Source organism: Nerophis ophidion, linkage group LG27 (assembly GCF_033978795.1).
Source record: "Nerophis ophidion isolate RoL-2023_Sa linkage group LG27, RoL_Noph_v1.0, whole genome shotgun sequence".
Taxonomy (NCBI): domain Eukaryota; kingdom Metazoa; phylum Chordata; class Actinopteri; order Syngnathiformes; family Syngnathidae; genus Nerophis; species Nerophis ophidion.
Window position 1 is genome coordinate 26,944,194 of NC_084637.1, and position 27,084 is coordinate 26,971,277.

Here is a 27,084-nt window from a genome sequence, read left to right on the forward strand (position 1 = left end):
GGTCTAAATGTGAAAGGTCATTGTGTTCTATTGTTTCATCTTTTAAGATCGCTGTTTTCCTCCCAAGAGGCTCCAGAAGACGACCCACAACTGGGCATGCTCAGTCTGAAAAAGGTCAGGAGCCGAATGACGAATGTGTGCAAAATGCAATTTATCCTTCTTCCCTCCAGCTCAAAGGCTTTGGCAATAATTTCGGTTTGGTTTTATCCTGACAGGCGTGTGAGGGGAAGAAGAGAGTCTTGTTCATCGGTATCTCCTGTGGATTGTCGGTGAGGCTGAATTTGAAGATATCCGGCATATTTTTTCTCCCAATTTTTCATTGGATTTACTTAAAAGACCATAATGTACTGTTAGGCTCCATTTGTGGCAGGACAGTTGGACTTCTGTCTCCAGCACCTGGACGTCTACACTCCTGTTCTGCTTGGTTTTAACCCTGCACATCAGGCACGGTACGTGTGTGTTATACACTGTACACTGTGGTACTGTATATATATATATATATATATATATATATATATATATATATATATATATATATATATATATATATATATATATATATATATATATATATATATATACAAACCCCATTTCCACATGAGTTGGGAAATTGTGTTAGATGTAAATATAAACGGAATACAATGATTTGCAAATCATTTTCAACCCATATTCAGTTGAATATGCTACAAAGACAACATATTTGATGCTCATCAAACACTTATTTGGAACATCCCACAGGTGTGCAGGCTAATTGGGAACAGGTGGGTGCCATGATTGGGTATTAAAACAGCTTCCCCAAAAATGCTCAGTCTTTCACAAGAAAGGATGGGCCGAGGTACACCCCTTTGTCCACAACTGCGTGAGCAAATAGTCAAACAGTTTAAGAACAACGTTTCTCAAAGTGCAATTGCAACAAATTTTGGGATTTCAACATCTACGGTCCATAATATCATCAAAAGGTTCAGAGAATCTGGAGAAATCACTCCATGTAAGCGGCATGGCCGGAAACCAACATTGAATGACCGTGACCTTCGATCCCTCAGACGGCACTGTATCAAAAACGACATCAACCTCTGAAGGATATCACCACATGGGCTCAGGGACACTTTAGAAAACCACTGTCACTAAATACAGTTGGTCGCTACATCTGTAAGTGCAAGTTAAAGCTCTACTATGCAAAGCGAAAGCCATTCATCAACAACATCCAGAAACGCCGCCGGCTTCTCTGGGCCCGAGATCATCTAAGATGGACTGATGCAAAGTGGAAAAGTGTTCCGTGGTCTGACGAGTCCTCATTTCAGATTGTTTTTGGAAATATTCGACATCGTGTCATCCGGACCAAAGGGGAAGCCAACCATCCAGACTGTTATCGACGCAAAGTTCAAAAGCCAGAATCTGTCTCCCATCAAAAATGTGTGGTGCATTATGAAGCGAAAAAATACGACAGCGGAGACCCTGGACTGTTGAACGACTGAAGCTCTACATAAAAGCCCTTTGAGACACTAGTGATTTAGGGCTATATAAGTAAACATTGATTGATCGATTGATAAAACAAGAATGGGAAAGAATTCCACTTTCAAAGCTTCAACAATTAGTTTCCTCAGTACCCAAACGTTTGAGTGTTGTTAAAAGAAAAGGTGATGTAACACAGTGGTGAACATGCCCTTTCCCAACTACTTTGGCACGTGTTGCAGCCATGAAATTCTGAGTTAATTATTATTTGCAAAACAAAACGACAAGAAGTTTGAGTTTGAACATCAAATATCTTGTCTTTGTAGTGCATTCATTTGAATATGGGTTGAAAAGGATTTGCAAATCATTGTATTACGTTTATATTTACATCCAACACAATTTCCCAACTCATATGGAAACGGGGTTTGTATATATATATGTATGTATGTATATATGTATGTGTGTATATATACATATTTATGTATATATACATACACACACACACACACACACACACACACACACACACACACACACAAACTTGACTATTTAACTCTGGCATTCAAAACATGTAGCGCTAAATTTGATGAGCAGAGGGCGATAAAGCCTCAACTTAGTTTTAAATGTGTTAAACCACACGTGTGCAATGTTTGCAGTGTGTATCAACACTAAACATATTTTATTTATGTAAAATACACAATGGACTTTATTTATGTAATTTCACAATGGATGGTAAACATTTGTAATGTTTATAAGAGTGTGAATGTTTTCTGTCTATCTGTGTTGGCCCTGTGATGAGGTGGCGACTCTTCTAGGGTATACCCTGCCTTCCGCCAGAATGCAGCCGAGATAGGCTCCAGAACACCCTGTGACCCCGAAAGGGACAAGCGGTAGAAAATGAATGGATGGATATTTTAAGTCTTACAAACCTAGATATAGGAAGCCGTGTAAAGAAAATAAAACTGAAGGAACTTTAATCAGCAACAAAACTTAGCTTTCGTTTCTTCATGCTGTTAACTATCTGTCTGGCTGCACACGCTGGAAACGAGTAACAAGGGCAAAATAATGAATTTATTGAAAGTGCAGTGTAAAAGCTGATGTGTTTACTTTGTAAATAAGTAAACGCAGTCTCGAAGGAATATAACCAGCAGAGGCACTTTCTAAAGCAGGGGTCGGCAACCTTTACCACTCAAAGAGCCATTTTGACCCGTTTCACAAAATGAAGAAGACGATGGGAGCCGCAAAACTCTTTTGAAATTTAGAATGAAATAACGCAGCATAGATAGTATTTTTTTTTAACTTTGTGCTATGTGTAAACCAGTGGTCTCAGACACGCGTCCCGCATCTTGATGGGAAAATGTAATGTTAGTGCGGCCCGCGACTTTTATATGAATCCCGCTTGACAGCATTACACTTGTCAACCCTCCCAAATTTTCCGGGAGGTTCCCGAATTCTCAAAGCAACCATTCTCGCGAATATCTAATGGTCACCCAGATAACAATAATAACGGCGTGCTATGAAACTGCCGCCTTTGACTTCTTCTACAACATGTACAAATAGCTTGCAAGCCCAGTAACATGTTGTATGTGGCTTCTGCAGATACACGTGCACGACTGCAAGGCATAGTTGTTCAACAGCAATACAGGTCACACTGAAGGTTGTGATCTAAACAAGTTTAACACTCTTACTAATATGTGCCACGCTGTGAACCCACATCAAACAAGAATGACAAACACATTCGCACTGTAACACATTATAAACGCAACTTAACAATTACCCAGAATCCCGTGCATCCATGACTATTCCTGGCTATATTATACACCCCGCTAGCACCAAACCCCGCTCGCCCCTTCCATGCGTCGGTTGAGGTGGGCGGGTTTGGGGGCGTGGGGTTTAATAATCTAGCCAGGAAGAGTCATTGAGGCATGGGATTCTGGGTAATTGTTATGTTTTGTTTATGTTGTGTTACTGTGAGTATGTTCTCCCGAATTGTGTTTGTCATTGTTGTTTGGTGTGGGTTCACAGTGTGGCGCATATTATTAAGAGTGTTAAAGTTGTTTATATCACAACTTTCAGTGGAACCTGTGTGGCTGTTGACCAAGTATGCCTTGCAGTCTCATACGTGTGACGATAGAAGCAGCGAGATGCATGCAGATAGCATGATGACATGTAGAGGACGTTAAAAGTAAAGCCATCACGGCACACCCTCAATATTGTAGTCCGAGTGAAAATCGGAGAATGTTAACCCCCGGGTGATATACGGGAGAGGCACCAAAATCTGGAAACCCCTCCAGTGACCAAAGAGCCGCATGTGGCTCCAAAGCCGCAGGTTGCCGACCCCTGTTCTAAAGAAAAAAACACATCTTGAGGTCCGACCTTAGACCTTGAACTCTTGAAACTACTTCTTCATTATGTGATTGAATAGCCCTGACCTAATAAGACATAAGTATGCAAAATGTGGGGTGTGCAGATGTGGTGACGAAGCATCTCTCATTCATGTGTGCAGGAATGAACCCATACCAGGCTGCACATTCACATTCCTCAGCGTGGTCCGAAGAATGCAGGCTCTTGCCAAAAGTGGGAAGTCCTTCCTCATCAACCCATCAGTTGGTGTGAGAGCTCGTCACTAACGCTAATAATAGCACTGATACAAAAGTCTGAAGATCAGAGGAGTCGACGCGCTCTCACTGTCTTGTTTGTGTGCCGGGTTCAGCCGGAGGCCATCAGTGGTTCTTCCAGGATGAAAGGAGGGAGTGCGACTAAGATGCTGCTGGAGGTCATCCTGTGTGCCGCTCACGCTGCCGCCTTCTCACGTGCGTCCATCACACAGCAGTAAGCCACTCAATACAAGCAGCATGTTAGTATAGTCAGTCCCTCCGGGAATATGCGGCAATTGCCGGGTTGCATACGTTGTCGTGTCCGTTTTTCTTCTCCGCGGCTTCATTCATACGATGATCAAGCAGCTTGAGCGTAGCATTAAAACAAGTGAGAGTGGGTGTAGAGCAGGGGTGTCGAACTCATTTTTTTATCTCAGACGCCGCGTGTTATGGTTTAACAGGGGAAGGTGACGGCAACAGACACTAGAGGGTGTTTAGCTCTATAGATCTATTATATATATTAAAGGCCTACTGAAACCCACTACTACCGACCACGCAGTCTGATAGTTTATATATCAATGATGATATATTAACATTGCAACACATGCCAATACGACCTTTTTAGTTTACTAAATTGCAATTTTTAATTTTGCGCGAAGTATCCTGTTGAAAACGTCGCGGTATGATGACACGTGCGCGTGACGTCACGGATTGTAGCAGACATTTTGATCCAGCGCCGATCCCAGCTTAAGTGGTCTGCTTTAATCGCATAATTACACAGTATTCTGGACATCTGTGTTGCTGAATCTTTTGCAATTTGTTCAATTAATAATGGAGACGTCAAAGAAGAAAGATGTAGGTGGGAAGCGATGTATGGCGGCTGCCTTTAGCAACACAGACACAGCCGGTGTTTCCTTGTTTACATTTCCGAAAGCTGCGGTGAAGCTTTACTATGGAACAGAGCGGTCAAGCGAACATTGTTCCCTACCACATGTCAACCTGCAGGTTTCGGTGAGAAAATTGTGGTAATAAGTTTGCTCTTACCGTAGACATGAGCGGAGAGTTTGCGTAGAGGAGCAGTATCATTCATTAAAAAAATGCAGCTCATTTTTATATCTGAGCCCGATTATAACATCGGACTCAACACCACTGACCATGAGGGAAGAAGTTGGAAGTTTTTGAAAGACAGCTTTGCCATGTGAGTCACACCGCCATTATTATTAGTCATAGCTAATTAAAACAGTACGGTAATCCGACAGTGTTTTGGGAAAAAAAGCCTTTTTTGCAGCAACTTTCTGAAAAATATGCGGAAAATTCTGATATTTCAGGCCGCGATAATCTCAAAAAACTCTGGAATAACTGGTTAGTTAATTAAAAGTTATTTAAAACAGTACGGTAATTTGACAATGAGCTCTGAGTATGTACTTTTACTGCCATCTAGTGTTTACTTTTAAGTCTGTGCAGTATAAAATGAATAAAACATCAATATAGTATTTGTTTGTTAAAAACCTGTGTTTTTTTTACGTTATGGCTCCAAGGAACACTTATAAATTGGTAAAAACTTTTAAAATCACAAGTGGCTTCAATGTTATTGGGGAAAAAAAGCCTTTTTTTGCAGCTACTTTTTGAAAAATGTGCAGCAAATTTAGACATTTCAGCCAAAAAAAGCCTTGAATGACTGGATAGTCAATTAAAATTGTATTTAATAAGTTTATTAAAAAAGTTAATTAAAACAGTACGGTAGTTTGTCAATGAGCTTTGAGTGTGTACTTTTACTGCCAGGTGCTAGATCCACCAATGGCGTTTGTTTACATTTTGACGCCGGTGAGCTACGGTGTGTAGTGAAACATGTTTCGCTATTCCTCGTCCTGCAGGGATGATACTTGTAAGAAACTTACTTTTATTTGTCGCCATGGAAACCAGGATTAGTGATTTAGAAGTAGCTACAACACTGCCGACTGCAGCTGGGCGTTAGCTGCCAGCTAGCTAGCCATGTCTTAAAGCGCCTCTTCCTGTTGGCGTTTCAGTGTTATAACTTCACCTTCATCTATAGTTCTCGAGCCAAAATGCGGCCGTTCTCCCTTTTTGTCATGTCTTGGTGATCATGTTTAGTTTTGGCTATGTTCTGTTTGGTTTTTGCTCTCTGTCAGTTCCTGTTTTTTTTCACTTCCTGCTTTGTTTCCATGACAACCCATTAGTTTTCACCTGTCCTCTTGTCCCGCACCTGATTCATTTGGACTCGCGCACCTGCTCTTAAAGGGGAACATTATCACAATTTCAAAAGGGTTAGAAACAATAAAAATCAGCTTGTTTTATTTTTCAAAGTTTTTTTCAAAATTTTACACCTCCCGGAATATCCCGAAAAACTGCTTCAAAGTGCCTTATTTTCAACATCGCTGTTTACACCCGCCCATTTCCCTGTGACGTCATACAGGGCTGCCAATACAAACAACATGGCGGTTACCACAGCAAGATATAGCGACATTAGCTCGGATTCAGACTCGGATTTCAGCGGCTTAAGCGATTCAACAGATTACGCATGTATTGAAACAGGAGGCAGATCGTGAAAACGAAATTGAAGAAGAAATTGAACCTATTGAGCGATTAGCTATTGACGCTATTCGGCCATAGCATGGGTGTACCTAATGAAGTGGCCCATAGCATGGCTGCCTTATGAGCATCGCCGGTAAAATGTGCGGACCAAACGATCAGGACTTTCGCATCTTGTGACACTGGAGCAACTTAAATCCGTCGATTGGTAAGTGTTTGTTTCGCATTAAATGTGGGTATCTAGTTTCAAATGTACAAACAGCTAGCGTAAATGGCATGTTAGCTTTGATTAGCGTAGCATTTTAGCATCGATTAGCTGGCAGTCGTGCCGTGACCAAATATGTCTGATTAGCACATAAGTCAACAACATCAACAAAACTCACCTTTGTGGTTTCGTTGACTTAATCGTTGCAAATGCATCTGCAGGTTATCCATACATCTCTGTGCCATGTCTGTCTTAGCATCGCCGGCAGACACTCTGGCAAATTCAATGGGGGTCTGGCGGCAGATTTCTTGCCAGTGGCGCAACTTGAATCCCTCCCTGTTAGTGTTGTTAAAACCTCCGACAACACACCGACGAGGCATGATGTCTCCAAGGTTCCAAAAAATAGTCGAAAAAACGGAAAATAACTGAGCTGAGACCCGGTGTTTGTAATGTGAAAATGAAAATGGCGGGCGTATTACCTCGGTGACGTCACGTTCTGACGTCATCGCTAGAAGACCGATAAACAGAAAGGCGTTTCATTTGCCAAAATTCACCCATTTAGAGTTTGGAAATCGGTTAAAAAAATACATGGTCTTTTTTCTGCAACATCAAGGTATATATTGAGGCTTGCATAAGTTTGGTGATAATGTTCCCCTTTAATCACGTCACTTCTATTTAAGCCTGTAGTTGCCAGGCAGTCACCCTTGTTATTCATGCTGATGATCCATGCTGCGTTTTTTCATGCTAGTTTGGTACCGGTACCAAAATATTGGTATCGAGACAACCCTACTCTCTCGCTCTCTCTCGTTCAACTGCAGACCACAAGCACAATTCATGTAAAATGCATCCTTACACGCAGACACGATGAATTCCTTCTGACAGCAGCTGTCTTGTCTTCCATCTGTATTTCCACTTTAAATGTTTTCCGTGAAGTGAGTCTCCCGTCCTCAGGAAGGCACGTAAAGGCTGCTTACGTCCTCTTCATCTGTTGTGTTGTTGTGTTGAAGACCTCTTTTCTTCTGGATCATGTTGACAAACGTCCTGTCCCGCACACAAGGGGCGTCCTGCAGCACCTGAGAGCCTATGAGCAAGCAGTGGAGGTCACATACTCGCACCGTGACGCCGTCGCCGCTTTGGTGGCAGCAGCTGGGAAGAGGTGATAACGACTCATTCATGACATAGTTGAAGGAATGATTGACAACTGTTACAGTTTGCTGTGTGGGAGACGCGTGTGTTACCTGGGCTGGGGAAGCCTGGCTGTGCTGGCACTCATTGATGCCAGTGAGTGTGAGCCTACTTTTGGAGCAGGTGAGGACAAAGGCTTCAAAATATAAGACATTCTGCATATTTGTGTGTGTGTGTGTGTTCTGGCAATGCTTACTTAATGGGGACATCGCTCCGTTTACACAGAATTATGCAAAATTATTTAAATGTGGTCCCCATGAACCATATTAACTCTTGTTCCCCAGGGTCCCCAGTAAGAATGATCAGCACATTCCTTTATCAATCCAGAGATTTAAAGACATGTATGAGCTAACTGGGCAGTGGCCATTTTACAGATTTTTTTTGTTACGCCACCACAACTTGTAGAAAGGGTGGTCCCCACAAGTCACGAACAAAAATTTCGTAGCCATTCCAAATAGTAACCAGTGTGTGTGTGTGTGTGTGTGTGTTCTGGTAATGCTTACTTAATGGGGACATCGCTCTGTTTACACAGAATTATGCAAATTTATTTAAACTTGGTCCCCATGAACCATTTTAACTCTTGTTCCCCAGGGTCCCCAGTAAGAATGATCAGCACATTACTTCATCAATCCAAAGATTTAAAGACATGTGTGAGCTAACTGGGTAGTGGCCATTTTACAGAATTTGTGTTACGCCTCCACAACCTGTAGAAAGGGTGGTCCCCACAAGTCATGAACAAAAATGTGGTCCCCATTTTAAATAGTAACCGGTATGTGTGTGTGGGTGTGTGTGCGTGTGTGTTCTGGCAATGCTTACTTAATGGGGACATCGCTCTGTTTACACAGAATTATGCAAAATTATTTAAATTTGGTCCCCATGAACCATATTAACTCTTGTTCCCCAGGGTCCCCAGTAAGAATGATCAGAACATTACTTCATCAATCCAGAGATTTAAAGACATGTATGAGCTAACTGGGCAGTGGCCATTTTACAGAATTTTTGTTACGCCTCCAGAACTTGTAGAAAGGGTGGTCCCCACAAGTCACGAACAAAAATGTGGTCCCCATTCCAAATAGTAACCATTATGTGTGTGTGTGTGTGCGCTTGTGTGTTCTGGCAATGCTTACTTAATGGGGACATTGCTCTGTTTACACAGACTTATGCAAAATTATTTAAATTTGGTCCCCATGAACCATATTTACTCTTGTTCCCCCGGGTCCCCAGTAAGAATGATCAGCACGTTACTTCATCAATCCAGAGATTTAAAGACATGTATGAGCTGACTGGGCAGTGGCCCTTTTACAGAATTTGTTTTACGCCTCCACAACCTGTAGAAAGGGTGGTCCCCACAAGTCACGAACAAAAATGTGGTCCCCATTCCAAATAGTAACCATAATGTGTGTGTGTTTGTGTGTGTGTGTGTGTGTGTGTGTTCTGGCAATGCTGACTTAATGGGGACATCGCTCTGTTTACACAGAATTATGCAAAATGATTTAAATTTGGTCCCCATGAACCATATTAACTCTTTTTCCCCAGGGTCCCCAGTAAGAATGATCAGCACATTCTTTCATCAATCCAGAGATTTAAAGACATGTATGAGCTAACTGGGCAGTGGCCATTTTACTCAATTTTTATTACGCCTCCACATCCTGTAGAAAGGGTGGTCCCCACAAGTCACGGACAAAAATGTGGTCCCCGTTCCAAATAGTAACCAGTATGTGTGTGTGTGTGTGTGTGTGTGTATTCTGGCAATGCTTACTTAATGGGGACATCGCTCTACTTACACAATCACCTTTAGAAGATCTCTGACGGTATGGGGACCAAAAAAACAGGTCCCCTAAAGGGAAACCTTTTTAAATGATAGTCAGATCCATTCTGAAGATGCTTAAGGGATTTTAAAATTTTGGCCCATGAAATACGTTTACTGAAAAGTAAACATGTTTAACATCTAATTTGAACTTCTTTTTTTTTTTTAAATGGTCCTCAGTAGTCACGTACTAATTTGTGTGAATTATGCAAAACTGTTTAAATTTGGTCCCCATGAACAATATTAACTCTTTCTCCAGGGTTCCCAGTAAGGATGTGTCATGTCTTTGTGATCATGTTCTGTTTAGTTATGTTCCGTTTTTGACTCCATTAGTTCCTGTTTTTGCGCACCCTGGTTTGTTTTTGTTTCCATGACTACCAATCAGTTCACCTTCGATGCACCCTTGTAATCCATGCCTATGATCCATGTCCCGTTCTCGTTCCGTTCCAAGTAAATTATTCGTTATTCATGCCATTGTGCAAGTTTTTGTTTTATGTCCATAGTTTTGCCCTAGTGCAAGTTTTGTTTTCATAGCCAAGTTTGGAATCTCCACTGAGAGTGCATTTTGTTTATACCCTTTGTTTTTGTAATACCTTTTGAGTGTTAAGATTAAAAGATGCCCTTATCTTCAAATCGTGTCGGATCCAATCGCTTTGTACCACGGGAAAACAAACGACACCATAGTCCAAGTCATGAAAGAATGAACAGCACATTACTTCATCAATCCAGAGATTTAAAGACATGTATGAGCTAACTGGGCAGTGGCCATTTTACTGAATTTTTGTTATGCCTCCACAAGCTGTAAAAAGGGTGGTCCCCACAAGTCATGAACAAAAACGTGGTCCCCATTGCAAATGATAACGTGTGTGTGTGTGTGTGTGTGTGTGTGTGTGTGTGTGTGTGTGTGTGTGTGTGTGTGTGTGTGTGTGTGTGTCAGCCTATGAGGACATCCAAGCATTCAGAAGTGGAGGATTCAGAGGGCTGGACAACAACGAGGGTTCCTTGGCTTGGCAGGTACCATATGTTTTTTTTGAGGGGGTTTCAAACCGACCGACCAGTCAAATTGCGCCGTGTCCAAACAATAAACCCAAGCTCGAAACCATTAGCATGCTAAAAACATTTTGATAAGTTTTATTTTCCAAACCATTACAATATATATTTTGATAAAAAAAACAGAGGATGTAGTAATGTAGTAATGGGGGTTTTCTTCAACGCCGAAATCCTTTGATCAGTTTAAATCCATCGGTCAATATAAAGTGCTTTTTTAAATTTTTTGTTTTTTGCCCTCGTGTTAAAAAACTCCCTGAGTTTTATGGCAAAACACAATTTTCCGTCCAACTATTTTCAATGTGAAATGTTTGACAATATCTATTTTGACATATTCCATCTATCCATCCATCTTCTTCCGCTTATCCGAGGTCGGGTCGCGGGGGCGACAGCCTAAGCAGGGAAACCCAGACTTCCCTCTCCCCAGCCACTTCGTCTAGCTCTTCCCGGGGGATCCCGAGGCGTTCCCAGGCCAGCCGGGAGACATAGTCTTCCCAACGTGTCCTGGGTCTTCCCCGTGGCCTCCTACCGGTCGGACGTGCCCTAAACACCTCCCTCGGGAGGCGTTCGGGTGGCATCCTGACCAGATGCCCGAACCACCTCATCTGGCTCCTCTCGATGTGGAGGAGCAGCGGCTTTACTTTGAGTTCCTCCTGGATGGCAGAGCTTCTCACCCTATCTCTAAGGGAGAGTCCCGCCACACGGCGGAGGAAACCAATTTCGGCTGCTTGTACCCGTGATCTTATCCTTTCGGTCATGACCCAAAGCTCATGACCATAGGTGAGGATGGGAACGTAGATCGACCGGTAAATTGAGAGCTTTGCCTTCCGGCTCAGCTCCTTCTTCACCACAACGGATCGGTACAACGTCCGCATTTCTGAAGACGCCGCACCGATCCGCCTGTCGATCTCACGATCCACTCTTCCCCCACTTGTGAACAAGACTCCTAGGTACTTGAACTCCTCCACTTGGGGCAGGGTCACACTAAAATGTGAAATATTCTCTCCCCCAAGTATTGTCAAAGTGCAACACTTGATGGGTAGTCATTAAATAGGTCAATAATTCATAACAACATTGATTTTGATACATTATTTTTTGAGCAATGACAGTTTTTTTTTTAAATCTCACTAAAATTCTCAGAGATCTAAAAATGTTACAAATAAATCATGCACAATTTTTTGTTTTTGTTATCTTTCAACGCCTTAATCTTTACATCAACTTTAAGATCTTTCCGTCGATTATTTTTTTTATAAAATGTTTAATGTTTATTTTAGTTGTTTGTTTAATTCACTTTTTTTATGGCAAACACACAAAATATGCAATATTTTTTCAAAAAAATATTTCAAAGTGCAATATGTGTTAACCAATTGGAATGTTCAATATGTCAATAATTCACAACACCACCAATTCCCTATTATTCTTTTTTTGGAGAAGCTTTGTTTTGCTAGAGACATTTTTGGGGGTAATAATATTTTTTTGAATGTCCCGCAGGCCGTTAAATTATTAGCTGCAAGCTGCAAATGGACACCACTGCTCTAATCCAACTCAACGCACGTTCTTGAGGGGTTGAAATGACACAATAACATTTAATCTTGTTGTGCTTGTGGGTGGCTATATCTCTCTAAGGCAGGGGTCACCAACACGGTGCCCGCGGGCACCAGGTAGCCCGTAAGGACCAGATGAGTCGCCCGCTGGCCTGTTCTAAAAATAGCTCAAATAGCAGCACTTACCAGTGAGCTGCCTCTATTTTTTCAATTGTATTTATTTACTAGCAAGCTGATCTCGCTTTGCTCGACATTTTTAATTCTAAGAGAGACAAAACTCATAGAATTTGAAAATCCAAGAAAATATTTTAGAGACTTGGTCTTCACTTGTTTAAATAAATTCATGTATTTTTTTTACTTTGCTTCTTATAACTTTCAGAAAGACAATTTTAGAGAAAAAATACAACCTTAAAAATTATTTTAGGATTTTAAAACACATTTTTACCTGACAAATTCCTTCCTCTTCTTTCCTGACAATTTAAATCAATGTTCAAGTATTTTTTTTAATTGTAAAGAATAATAAAATACATTTTAATTTAATTCTTCATTTTAGCTTCTGTTTTTTCGACAAAGAATATTTGTGAAATATTTCTTAAAACTTATTATGATTAAAATTCAAAAAATTATTCTGGCAAATCTAAAAAATCTGTAGAATCAAATTTAAATCTTATTTCAAAGTATTTTGAATTTATTTAAAAAAAATTTGTTCTGGAAAATCTAGAAGAAATAATGATTTGTCTTCATTAGAAATATAGCTTGGTCCAATTTGTTATATATTCTAACAAAGTGCAGATTGGATTTTAACCTATTTAAAACATGTCATCAAAATTCTAAAATTTATCTTAATCAGGAAAAATTACTAATGATGTTCCATAAATTCTTTTTTTTAACTTTTTCAAAAAGATTCAAATTAGCTAGTTTTTCTCATTTTTTTCGGTTGAATTTTGAATTTTAAAGAGTCGAAATTGAAGATAAACTATGCTTCAAAATTAAATTTTGTCAGGCTTTCCCCAGACAGTTTGTCTATGTTTTAGTTTTTTCCTCTGCATTTGTCCGTTTCCTCTGTGTTTAGTATCTCCTGTCTTTAGTTCTTGTCTAGTGCTTTGTCAGCTTCCTGTTTTGTTCCCTGAGTGCTGTGTTCCTCCTCAGCTCTGGCTGATTGGCACCTGGCCACACCTGTTAACAATCAGCCCGCTCCTATTTGTACCTGCTTTGTCTTGTGTCAGTGGCTGGATAATTGTATTGTCATTCGGACGTGTATTGTATTGTTGTTGCCACATGTCACTCTTGTCGTGCTACCTGTCGTGTCATTTTGTTACAGCTACTACCTGTCGTGCTACATTTTGTCCTGGTCGTAGTAGCGGTAAGCTGTTTCTATTAGCATTAGCTATTTCCAGTTTTTCTGTTTGTTTTCCACTAGCTTCCATGCTAAAGTTCCTTTTTGTTTTTCTAGCTCCCAGTGCTATAGATCCCTTAGTTTATTCCGCCCACGTGCGTGTTTTTTGTTAGTTCTTGTTTAGTTTTAATTAAATCATGTTTTCATATTCTATGCCTGCCTCCGTCTCTGCATCTTGGGGTTCAACAACAAATAACTCTGACAAATTTTAATTTTTTTGTGTGTTTTTTCCTCTTTTAAACCGTTTAATTAAGTGTTTTTTTCATCGTTTATTCTCCTTTCGTAAAAGGAAAAAAAATGTACCACGGAATGACGGACAGAAATACCCATTTTTTTTTATATATATAGATTTATTTATCAAAGGTAAATTGAGCAAATTGGCTATTTCTGGCAATTTATTTATGTGTGTATCAAGCTGGTAGCCCTTCGCATTAATCAGTACCCAAGAAGTAGCTCTTGGTTTCAAAAAGGTTGGTGACCCTTGCTCTAAGGCCATTCAGGAATGCAGCTGTAGTTTTATGTAGACTTTTGCCTGTGGTTTCTTACTTTTTTATTTTATTTTATTTTTTTTTATTTTTTTTTTGTTGTTGTTGTTTTTTACTTGTTGGGGAAAACAGCACATTTGTGTCTGAAAACCAATAAACACATTCAAATTAAAAAAAAAAATGAAATAACATAAAAGATTACATGGGTCCTCACACAGTGCGAAATATCCTTTGATCAAATTAATATGAAATCTACCTCTTATATTTAAGTGTCATAATGCAACTTTCTCTTTTCTTCGATGCTACGGTGGTACCTCAACTTAAGAGTGCCTCAACTTAAAAAAAAAAAAAAAAAAAAAAATGCTTTGAGATAAGAGCTGTCCAAGTTACAAGCAAAAATGTGAGTGACAAAACCTCCCAGCCAGAAAGTGAGTTTGAAGGACGAGTCCTGAGAAAAACAAGCGGATGATTTTTATTGAATTAAAGAAAGAAATCATTCAAAACGTGACGGAGTGTGTCGCCAATTTGAGCAAGGCACTGCTCGTCTGCATCATACTGAAGCAGAATGAGTCGACTGCCAGCCAATAATGTTAAAATGTCTAAACAGCTGACATTTATCCATGAAAATATTGAAAAGCTGCTGATGGTGTCTAAAAAGTCCTCGATACAATTATTGTTACAATACTTCATAAAACTACTGTTCTTTTTGTACTACATTCCATTGGATTGTTTAGTGTACAATATTTATAATATAAAAGTTAAATTCATTTAAATTTGAGATGCAAGTGTTTTGAGTTATAAACGCTGTCCATTAAAGAAAAACGTCTGCTTCCCTTAGGGAGTCCAGTTTGGCATCTCGCATGAAGATTTTGTGCGTGGCGTCCTGCCCACGCTTGATGACCAAGACACAGTCATTCTCCTCTACTCACAGTCCGGTGAGAGCGAGAACCCACTGCCGACCTGGACTGAGACTGACGCGTCCTTACCCACTGGTCCTCTTCATTCCCACAGATGACGTGGAGGAGGTGGCTGACGTGGCCCGCACGGTGAGGCAGAAGATGTCCAACCTCCATGCGCTTCGCCACCGGGCTGACGGAGACGATCACACGCCACAGGTGGCTTTCTTCAAAACACGATGCTACTACCTAATACAGGGGTGTCGAACTCCAATACAGAGTGGGCCAACATTTAAAACTGAACAAAGCCGAGAGCCAAGCTTGAACGAATTAACCTTTTACTCGGGACCCAAACAAGTTTTGCATTGAATATTGAACAAGTGAGACTTATATAACTTTATTGTGACATGCAAAATCGAGTTTCAAATAATACTAATAATTTAAAAATAGCAAAGGCATCCATCCATCCATCCATCCATCTTCTTCTGCTTATCCAAGGTCGGGTCGCGGGGGCAACAGCCTAAGCAGGGAAACCCAGACTTCCCTCTCCCCAGCCACTTCGTCCAGCTCTTCCCGGGGGATCCCGAGGCGTTCCCAGGCCAGCCGGGAGACATAGTCTTCCCAACGTGTCCTGGGTCTTCCCCTTTGGCCTCCTACCGGTTGGACGTGCCCTAAACACCTCCCTAGGGAGGCGTTCGGGTGGCATCCTGACCAGATGCCCGAGTCACCTTATCTGGCTCCTCTCGATGTGGAGGAGCAGCGGCTTTACTTTGAGTTCCTCCCGGATGGCAGAGCTTCTCACCCTATCTCTAAGGGAGAGCCCCGCCACACGGCGGAGGAAACTCATTTTGGCCACTTGTACCCGTGATCTTATCCTTTCGGTCATGACCCAAAGCTCATGACCATAGGTGAGGATGGGAACGTAGATCGACCGGTAAATTGAGAGCTTTGCCTTCCGGCTCAGCTCCTTCTTCACCACAACGGATCGATACAACGTCCGCATTACTGAAGACGCCGCACCGATCCGCCTGTCGATCTCACGATCCACTCTTCCCTCACTCGTGAACAAGACTCCTAGGTACTTGAACTCCTCCACTTGGGGCAGGGTCTCCTCCCCAACCCGGAGATGGCACTCCACCCTTTTCCGGGCGAGAACAATGGACTCGGACTTGGAGGTGCTGATTCTCATTCCGGTCGCTTCACACTCGGCTGCGAACCGATCCAGTGAGAGCTGAAGATCCCGGTCAGATGAAGCCATCAGGACCACATCATCTGCAAAAAGCAGAGACCTAATCCTGCGGTCACCAAACTGGATCCCCTCAACGCCTTGACTGCGCCTAGAAATTCTGTCCATAAAAGTTATGAACAGAATCGGTGACAAAGGGCAACCTTGGCGGAGTCCAACCCTCACTGGAAATGTGTTCGACTTACTGCCAGCAATACGGACCAAGCTCTGACACTGATCATACAGGGATCGGACTGTATATCGTATATATATATATATATATATATATATATATATATATATATATATATATATATATATATATATAATATATATATATATATATATATACATATATATATATATATATATATATATATATATATATATATATATAATATATACATATATATATACATATATATATACATATATACATATATATATATATATATATATATATATATATATATATATATACATATACATATACATATATATATAATATATATATATAATATATATATATATATATGTATATGTGTATATAAATTATTTAGTCAGTCACCGATTGTGCAAGTTCTCCCACTTAAAATGATGACAGAGGTCTGTAATTTTCATCATAGGTACACTTCAACTGTGAGAGACAGAATGTGAAAAAAAAATCCAGGAATTCACATTGTAGGAATTTTAAAGAATTTATTTGTAAATGATGGTGGACAATAAGTATTTAGTCAACCATTCAAAGCTCTCACTGATGGAAGGAGGTTTTGGCTCAAAATCTCACGATACATGGCCCCATTCATTCTTTCCTCAACACGGATCAATCGTCCTGTCCCCGTAGCAGAAAAACAGCCCCAAACCATGATGTTTCCACCCCCATGCTTCACAGTAGTTATGGTGTTCTTGGGATGCACCTCAGTATTCTTCTTCCTCCAAACACGACGAGTTGAGTTTATACCAAAAAGTTCTATTTTGGTTTCATCTGACCACATGACATTCTCCCAATCCTCTGCTGTATCATCCATGTATCCATTTTGGTATCAACTTAACTCGTCGTGTTTGGAGGAAGAAGAATACTGAGTTGCTTCCCAAGAACACCACACCTACTGTGAAGCATGGGGGTGGAAACATCACACTGTAAAAAAAAATAATTTTTTATAGGTTAATTGGCAACACTAAATTGGCCCTAGTGTGTGAATGTGAGTGTGAATGTTGTCTGTTTATCTGTGTTGGCCCTGCGATGAGGTGGCGACTTGTCCAGGGTGTACCCTACCTTCCGCCCGATTGTAGCTGAGATAGGCGCCAGCGCCCCCCGCGACCCCGAAAGGGAATAAGCGGTAGAAAATGGATGGATGGAACTTGCACAATCGGTGGCTGACTAAATACTTTTTTGCCCCACTATATATATATATATATATATATATATATATATATACACACTTTCTTACACAGGCAAGTGGCAACCACAAAGTGTATGGAAATGAGGTGTGGTACCCATGTCTATTTATTGATTATTTTATTTTGTTTGCAGGACGAAATAAAGGGATTGTGTGTTTCCACATTAACAATTTCCTGGCCATCGCCTTCTTCAGGAAGTCTTCTGCATATGGTAACACACACACACACACACACACACACACACACACACACTAGAGCAGTGACAAATTGCTGCCTTTTCTGTTCCTGGCATTGTCTTTGAGGGGTGAAACAAATGAAGCGCCAGTGTCTTTCTCCCAAGGACTAATTTCATTGATTCCTGTCAGCCTTTCTCATGCAAAGTGAGAGGAAGGAGAAATTAATGAGGCCTCTCCTTCGCCAGTGGGAGCTGTCCACCAAGCTGCTGCTGAACGCTGTGAGCACGGGGGCGCACGTCTTGAAGGGGAAGACTTACCAGAACCACATGATGGACGTGCAGGTCACCAACAGCAAACTTTACCGCCGAGCCACACGCTTGATCCAGGTACCGCTTATGATATCCCCTTTCTTGTTTTCATACTTTTGTGACCTTTTATCAGCGCAGGCTCTCATCTTTTCATGGGCCTAAGCAATATTTTTATTGTTAATATTACTCAGGTTTGGTTTTTGATTGGCTAATTGCTATTTACTAAAGATGTAAACAGTCTAGAATGGACTTTGTGATCATGCGGCTCCCTCTAGTGCGGGGGTCTCAAACTCAATTCACCTGGGGGCCACTGGATGAAGAGTCTGGGTAAGGCTAGGCCGCGAGAAAAGAAAATATTGTCGCGTCCCGGAAGAGTTAGTGCTGCAAGGGGGTCTGGGTATTTTGGGGCGGCATGGCGTTGTGAGTAGAGCGGCCGTGCCAGAAACCTGAGGGTTGCAGGTTCGCTTCCCACCTATTGACATCCAAAAAAGCGCTGCCGTTGTGTCCTTGAGCAGGACACTTCACCCTTTGCCCCCGGTGCCGCTCACACTGGTGAATGAATGATGAATGAATGATAGGTGGTGGTCGGAGGGGCCGTAGGCGCAAACTGGCAGCCACGCTTCCGTCAGTCTGCCCCAGGGCAGCTGTGGCTACAGATGTAGCTTACCACCACCAGGTGTGAATGAATGATGGGTTCCCACTTCAATGTGAGCGCTTTGAGTATCTAACAATAGAAAAGCACGATATAAATCTAATCCATTATTATTATTATTATTATTATTATTATTATTCGTTCTGTTGTGTTACGGAGCGGATGTTCTCCCGAATTGTTTTAGAACCTTTATTTAACCAGATAAGAAACCCATTGAATGTTTGTCATTCTTGTTTGGTGCGGGTTCACAGTGTGGCGCATATTTGTAACAGTGTTAAAGTTGTTTATACGGCCACCCTCAGTGTGACCTGTATGGCTGTTGACCAAGTATACCTTGCATTCAATTATGTGTGTGTGAAAAGCCGTAGATATTAAGTGACTGGGCCGGCACGCATAGGCTGTGCCTTTAAAGTTTATTAGCGCTATGTGCTTCTCCGTGCAGCGGCGTTTTAAAAAGTCATACATTTTACTTTTGAAACTGTTCAGTAGAAGCATTTAAGTCTCAGCTTAAAATTCATTTGTATACTCTAGCCTTTAAATAGACCTCCTTTTTAGACCAGTTGATCTGCCGCTTCTTTTTTTTTTCTCCTCTGTCCCCCCCTCCCTTGTGGAGGGGGTCCGGTCCGATGGCCGTGGATGAAGTACTGGCTGTTCAGAGTCGGGACCCAGGATGGACCGCTCGCCTGTGTATCGGTTGGGGACATCTCTATGCTGCTGATCCGACTCCGCTTGGGATGGTTTCCTGTGGACGGGACTCTCGCTGCTGTCTTGGATCCGCTTTGAACTGAACTCTCGAGGCTGTGTTGGAGCCACTATGGATTGAACTTTCACAGTATCATGTTAGACCCGCTCGACATCCATTGCTTTCGGTCCCCTAGGGGGGGGGGGGTTGCCCACATATGAGGTCCTCACCAAGGTTCTCATGGTCATCATTGTCCCTGGCGTCCCACTGGGTGTGAGTTCTCCTTGCCCTTATGTGGGTTCTTCCGAGGATGTCATAGTCGCAGTGGTTTGTACAGTCCTTTGAGACATTTGTGATTTAGGGCTATATAAATAAACATTGATTTATTGATTGATTCATTGAACTGATACTGATAATTTCTGATATTACATTCTAAAGCAGTTATCGGGCGATAATATCGGACATCCCTACAAATAACGGTTTGAATTGGTCGAGACTGTTTTTACTGGCGGACAGGTGTCGCGGTGTGACTGCAGCCGGGCACGTAAGAAAACCCTCGTCTCCATGGCAACATCTCTGTCGCTTCCACTCATTTGCCGCTTTTCCACTAATGCAGGGGTAGGCAACCCAGAACGTTGAAAGAACCATTTTGGAGCCAAATAACACAACACTGTCAAGCACCATTCATATAAAACTCGCGGGCCACGCTAACATTTGACTTTCATATTAAGATGGGGGCCGCAAAAAACGTCTCGCGGGCCGCGTGTCTGAGACCCCTGCTCCAGTGTCTGTGGTCCTAAACCACCGCACAGAATCTTTATCCTAATTCTCTCTGGCACTCATCGAGGGTGGACGCTCCGCTTTCCTCTCCCTTATCTCTCCTGCTTGCTTCTTTGTCTTGTCTTGTCTTGTCTTAACTTTCTTGTTGCCTCTGTTTGCACTGCTCTCCAAATCTAAACATTGGAACTATTTAACTGGCCTCAACAAAATTGACAAGATCTTGGGTTTGGGGGAACCTGCTGTCGTGACGAAGCGGTTGTTGCTGGACACACAACGGACTCTTGGGAGAAGAAGGAGTGCCACGTGCCTGGCGACTCTTTTCTGTCGAAGACATGAAGATATCCACCTATTAAGAATTATGACAACAGGACATCTGCTGATTGGCGTAAGCGTTGCTCTGGTTTGTCGACAAATGGAAGTTGCTGCTAGGCGTCAAAGTACCCCAAAGCTGCCACAAATGATTGGAGGATGCGGGAAGAACTGTGGATCACATCGGAGTGTCTACCACGCAGTTTTTGAGGACCAGTCATAGACAATATAGAGTGAAAAGCAAATTTTATTTTCCCTCGCATACAAATCATTCTAACTTTGGATTGTTTCCCTGGCTTCGAGACTCTCCCGAAGATCACTGCAGTGAAGACACAACAAACTCCCTTCTTGTCTCTCATGGACATACACCTGTTGTTGTGGACTTTGGACTAGCGACTGCATAATACATCAAGGCTGTGGAACAGAGACACACTGCGGGCTTACACACACAAATCCACAAAAAAAATATACCCAACCCAACGCCCTCGTCGCAAATCCCGTAGGGGTGATGAATGGATGGTCAGCGCCTGCGAGCTGCGACCTACCACCATGACCTTGAACTACCTTCCCTCTGTTGCTAGATATCTCGAGATGTATATTGTAATATGTATATGTGCTTTGCTATGGAGGTTTTTTTCCCACTCCAGACTTGGCCCCCCTCAGGAGCCCAGTCTAGATTGTATTTTTTTACTCATCCTTCCCCAGCGTTTACCTTTTTCCCATCTTTTACGGGGCGCCTTATGGCGACCCATCAGTGTTCTTGTTCTGTCACCCTGTACACTGTTTGTTTGTCTAATCTTGAACAGGTTTGTGCTGAAAACAAAGTTTTGTTGTACTTGTTGCAATGACAATAAAGACCTATCCTATCCTAGCCTATCCTATCCAGCCATCATTTTCAGTGAACGTTCCAGGAGATTTTGCACCCTAAAATCAGCCTGCTGTGTATTCACTAAGGGTGTCCTGATAATGCCAAAAAACGGAAGTTATCGGCTTGCATATAAGCAGTCCTACGGTGTGTTTACTCTTGAAAGTTGGACATCCATCCATCCATCCATCCATTTCTACTGCTTGTCCCTTCCCGGGTCAGTTAAGATCTTAATGTCCTCCAAAAAGCACACAAGGTTGCTCTTTTCTTCTATTTTTGTCCAGTCATTTACAGAAAGGTAAACATGTTACCGTTGGCTACTAGAAGCTAGCAGCTACACAACAACTAAGCGCACACTAGCCCGCAAGCTAGACACACGTAATAATTGAGCAATAATGCATTTTGTCAATATAAACAAGTATCAAATAGTTATAGTTGAATATTAATTACACAGACAGCATCTCCAAGGCAGAAGCGTATTTGAGAGTACGTGACGATCTGTCATGTTCACATCTTATGTTTTCTTAGTTGTTCATTTATTTCCTGTTAGTGCTCTTATTTTAGTACTATTTCCTGCTTGTCTCCCTGAGCGCTGTTTCCCCTCACCTGTCCCTGTTTGGCAGCCCGGCCACGCCTGTTTTCTATCAGCTGGCTGCTACTTATGCCTGCCTCACCCTCCAGTCAGGGCTCGATGATTGTGTCCTGTCTCCTGTTTCCTGTTTTTTTGTCTCCTGTTTCCTTTTATCCTATTAAAGTCAGTCATGAGAGAGTATCCAGTAACAAAAGTGTCCGCATGAGTCACTTCACTTTGTCACGACTCATAAGGAGTGCTGTCAAAGGATTACATTTTTTAATCCGCAGAATACCACTTAAAAACAACAACAACAAACATTTGTGTCTTGAATATTTGACATGTTCTGTCCTTTTTTATAACAACTTTACAACAACAAAAGTGCAGCGCTGTGATTACTTTCAGGATGTCATATCAGGAGAGCGAAATGTAAACATGTGAGGCCATCGGTTACTAGGAGCTAGCAGCTACACAACAGCTAAGCGCACACTAGCACGCAAGCTACACACATAATAATTGAGCAATAATGCATTTTGTCAATATAAACAAGTATCAAATAGTTATAGTTGAATATTACTTACACAGACAACATCTCCAAGGCAGAAGCGTATTTGAGAGTACGTGACGATCTGTCACGTTCACATCTTATGTTTTCTTAGTTGTTCATTTATTTCCTGTTAGTGCTCTTATTGTAGTTCTATTTCCTGCTTGTCTCCCTGAGCGCTGTTTCCCCTCACCTGTCCCTGATAGGCAGCCTGGCCACACCTGTTTTCTATCAGCTGGCTGCTATTTATGCCTGCCTCATCCTCCAGTCAGGGCTCGATGATTGTCTCCTGTTTCCAGTTTTTTTTGTCTCCTGTTATGTTATTAAAGTCAATCATGCGAGAGTATTCAGTAACAAAAGTGTCCGCATCAGTCACTTTACTTCGTCACGACTCATAAGGAATGCTGTTAAAGGATTACATTTTTTAATCAGCGGAATACCCCTTTTTTTTAAAAAAACAACAAAAAAAAAACATTTGTTTCTTGAATATTTGACATATTCAGTCCTTTTTTTTAATCAATTTTACAACAAAAAAAGTGCAGCGCTGTGATTACTTTCAGGATGTCTTTGTCAGAGTTAGTTTGTGAAGAACCCCAAGATGCAGAAAAGGAGGCAGGCATTGAGTAAGGAAACATGTTTTAATTAAAATACTAAGACAAGAACAAACAAAAAGGGTACTAACAAAAGGCGCGCACGAGGCGGATAACAAACTAAAAGAGCAAGCATGGGAGCTAGAAGATAACGAGCACCAAACAGAAGTCGTTACTTGTAGAATGAAAACCAACTGGAAGCAGGGAACAAAACACAGTAAGCTACAAACCGCTACTGAAATATATCTTACCACTACGCTGTAATATTAATCCAGCACTGACTGGAGGAGAAAACAGGTCCTAAATAGTGGCTGGCTGATTGACACCAGGTGTGGCCAGGTGCCAATCAGCCACAGCTGAGGGGACACAGCACTCAGGGAGACAAACAGGAAACAGAACCAAAATAAGAGTGCTGACAGGAACTAAAGACAAGAAATACTACACACACAGAAAGGAAAAACTAAAACACAAACAAACTGTCAGGGGCAGTCTTATCAGGAGAGCCCTAATGGAAACGTGTATCTTGTGAGTCTTAGTCTAATGCAGGGGTCACCAACCTTTTTGAAACCAAAAGCTACTTCTTGGGTACTGATTAATGCGAAGGGCTACCAGTTTGATACACACTTAAATAAATTGCCAGAAATAGCCAATTTGCTCAATATACCTTTAATAAATAAATCTATATGTATAAAAAAAAAAGGGTATTTCTGTCTGTCATTCCATTGTACATTTTTTTTCCTTTTACGGAAGGTTTTTTGTAAAGAATAAATAATGAAAAAAAACACTTAATTAAACGGTTTAAAAGAGGAGAAAACAGGAAAAAAAATTAAACTGAAATTTTGAAACAGTTCATCTTTAATTTCGACTCTTTAAAGTTCAAAATTCAACCGAAAAAAGAAGACAAAAACTAGCTAATTTGAATCTTTTTGAAAAAATTAAAAAAATTATTTATGGAACATCATTAGTCATTTTTCCTGTTTAAGATTAATTTTGATGACATGTTTTAAATAAGTTAAAATCCAATCTGCACTTTGTTAGAATATATAACAAATTGGACCAAGCTATATTTCTAACAAAGACAAATCATTATATCTTCTAGATTTTCCAGATCAAAAATTTTAAAAGGTATTCGAAAGACTTTGAAATAAGATTTAAATTTGATTCTAAAGATTTTCTAGATTCGCTAGAATTTTTTTTTTTTAATTTTAATCATAATAAGTTTGAAGAAATATTTCACAAATATTCTTCGTCGAAAAAACCGAAGCTAAAATGAAGTCTTAAATTACAACGTATTTATTATTCTTTACAATAAAAATAAATACATTTACTTGAACATTGATTTTAATTGTCAGGAAAGAAGAGGAAGCAATTTAAAAGGTAAAAAGGTATATGTGTTTAAAAATCCTAAAATAATTTTTAAGGTTGTATTTTTTCTCTAAAATAGTCTTTCTGAAAGTTATAAGAAGCAAAGTAAAAAATAAATTATTTACTTAAACAAATGAAGACCAAGTTTTTAAAATATTTTCTTGGATTTTCAAATTCTATTTGAGTTTTTTCCCTCTTAGAATTAAAAATGTCGAGCAAAGCGAGACCAGCTTGCTAGTAAATAAATACAATTTAAAAAATAGAGGCAGCTCACTGGTAAGTGCTGCTATTTGAGCTATTTTTAGAACAGGCCAGCGGGCGACTCATCTGATCCTTACGGGCTACCTGGTGCCCGCGGGGACCGCGTTGGTGACCCCTGGCTGGCCTAATGACTTCTATCATTCAAAAGTGACCTCTAACCTTTCAGTTTCCCTCCCTGTCGCTAGAAACTCTCGTCTCATCCTGAGCGTCGCTGCCAGGAGGCTCTCCTGAAGGCCATCTACCAGGTGGACGTGCTGACCGAGGACATGACGGGCGGGCAGGTGAGCGCCCACACAGCTGCTGGAAGGCAAAGAAAAAAGGTAAAGGCGAGCAAATAATGGCATGGAACATATTGTCATGTCTCTTCTGGCCAGCAGGTGGTGCCTCTGGCCTTGCTCTCTCTGCTGACTGGGTTCTCGCTCAAAGAGGCGGAGTCTTGTCTGGAGCGGCAGCCAATCATACGGGACGCCGTAGGAGCCGCCATGGCCGAGACACTCGTTTAGTTACGTAGCTCGTAAAAGTGATTTTAGTTGTTTTTTACGCTTACAGTTTGTCATCTTGAAGGCCTACTGAAATGAGATTTTCTTATTTAAACGGGGATTTCAGATCCATTCTATGTGTCATATTTGATCATTTCGCGATATTGCCGTATTTTTGCTGAAAGGATTTAGTAGAGAACATCGACGATAAAGTTTGCAACTTTTGGTCGCTAATAAAAAAGCCTTGCCTGTACCAGAAGTAGCAGACGATGTGCGCGTGACGTCACGGGTTGTGGAGCTCCTCACATCCTCACATTGTTTATAATCATGGCCACCAGCAGCTAGAGCGATTAAGACCAAGAAAGCGACAATTTCCCCATTAATTTGAGCGAGCATGAAATATTTGTGGATGAGGATATTGAGAGTGAAGGACTAAGGAAAAAAAAAGGCGATTGCAGTGGGAGCGATTCAGATGTTATTAGAAACATTTACCAGGATAATTCTGGAAAATCCCTTATCTGCCTATTGTGTTACTAGTGTTTTAGTGAGATTATATGGTACCTGAAAGTCTGAGGGGTGTGGCGAGCGACAGTGTCTCCATGGGAGGAGCTAATAGTCGCCGCAACTGCAGGAGGACGCCAACTCCGCTCATAACTACGGTAAGAGCCAACTTATTACCACAATTTTCTCACCAAAACCTGCCGGTTGACATGTAGTCGGGACCCATGTTCGCTTGACCGCTCTGTTACATAGTAAAGCTTCACCTTCGGGAATTTTAAACAAGGAAACACCGGCTGTCGTTTGTGTTGCTAAAGGCAGCTGCAATACACCGCTTCCCACCTACATCTTTCTTCTTTGACGTCTCTATTATTAATTGGACAAATTGCAAAAGATTCAGCAACACAGATGTCCAGAATAATGTGTAATTATGCGATTAAAGCGGACTACTTATAGCTGGGATCTGGCTGGAAAAAAATATCCACTACAACCCAAGACGTTCATCATACCGACGTTTTCAACAGGACACATCGCGGGAAATTTAAAATTGCAATTTAGTAAACTAACCCGGCCGTATTGGCATGTGTTGCAATGTTAAGATTTCATCATTGATATATAAACCATACTTGCCAACCTTGAGACCTCCGATTTCGGGAGGTGGGGGAAGGGGCGTGGTCAGGGGGAGGGGCGTGGTTAAGAGGGGAGGAGTATAATTCACTAACTTGAGTATTTCATATATATATATATATATATATATATATATATATATATATATATATATATATATATATATATATATATATATGTATATATACATGTATGAAATACTTGACTTTCAGTGAATTCTTGCTAAATATATATATATTTGATCACATACATAAATACAATAAATAGTTGAATTTCCGACGGCACCTATCAAATACACAGTAATAAAAACATAGTTGTTTTACTAACTGAACTGTGCTTGCTGGTTACTAAAAAAACAACAACAACAACACTTACCTTTCACTATTTGAGTAACCTTTGTTCTGACATTTGCGTATTGGCGAACGATCTCCGAATCCGGGGAACATTTCCTTCACGGATTTGTTGCAGACATCCGCAAATGAGAACGGGATGTGGCTTCCAGCTATCAGCATCGCCATCTTTCTCTCAGCATAAGTTACACCATCGGGTCTCCATTTTGCGAGGTGGTCCATAAATAATACTGGGTT

General features: G+C 41.1%; 1 protein-coding gene across 2 annotated transcripts in view; it reads left to right on the forward strand.

Moving 5' to 3' along the window:
* The window catches only part of gckr (glucokinase (hexokinase 4) regulator), a 74,096-nt gene extending 48,287 nt beyond the window's left edge, over nucleotides 1-25,809 (forward strand). Inside the window, exons 7-20 of one of the 2 annotated variants that reach the window (XM_061889179.1) lie at nucleotides 48-114; nucleotides 216-269; nucleotides 355-449; nucleotides 3,959-4,064; nucleotides 4,166-4,284; nucleotides 7,862-7,960; nucleotides 8,015-8,112; nucleotides 10,734-10,810; nucleotides 15,107-15,203; nucleotides 15,280-15,383; nucleotides 17,924-18,001; nucleotides 18,212-18,352; nucleotides 25,079-25,213; nucleotides 25,271-25,809. In XM_061889179.1, the coding sequence (XP_061745163.1) occupies nucleotides 48-114; nucleotides 216-269; nucleotides 355-449; nucleotides 3,959-4,064; nucleotides 4,166-4,284; nucleotides 7,862-7,960; nucleotides 8,015-8,112; nucleotides 10,734-10,810; nucleotides 15,107-15,203; nucleotides 15,280-15,383; nucleotides 17,924-18,001; nucleotides 18,212-18,352; nucleotides 25,079-25,213; nucleotides 25,271-25,396 (1,396 nt within the window). In that variant the 3' untranslated portion in view covers nucleotides 25,397-25,809. The remainder of the gene's footprint in view (nucleotides 1-47; nucleotides 115-215; nucleotides 270-354; nucleotides 450-3,958; nucleotides 4,065-4,165; nucleotides 4,285-7,861; nucleotides 7,961-8,014; nucleotides 8,113-10,733; nucleotides 10,811-15,106; nucleotides 15,204-15,279; nucleotides 15,384-17,923; nucleotides 18,002-18,211; nucleotides 18,353-25,078; nucleotides 25,214-25,270) is intronic. The other variant, XM_061889181.1, reaches the window with a different exon arrangement.
* Nucleotides 25,810-27,084: the final 1,275 nt, after the last annotated feature.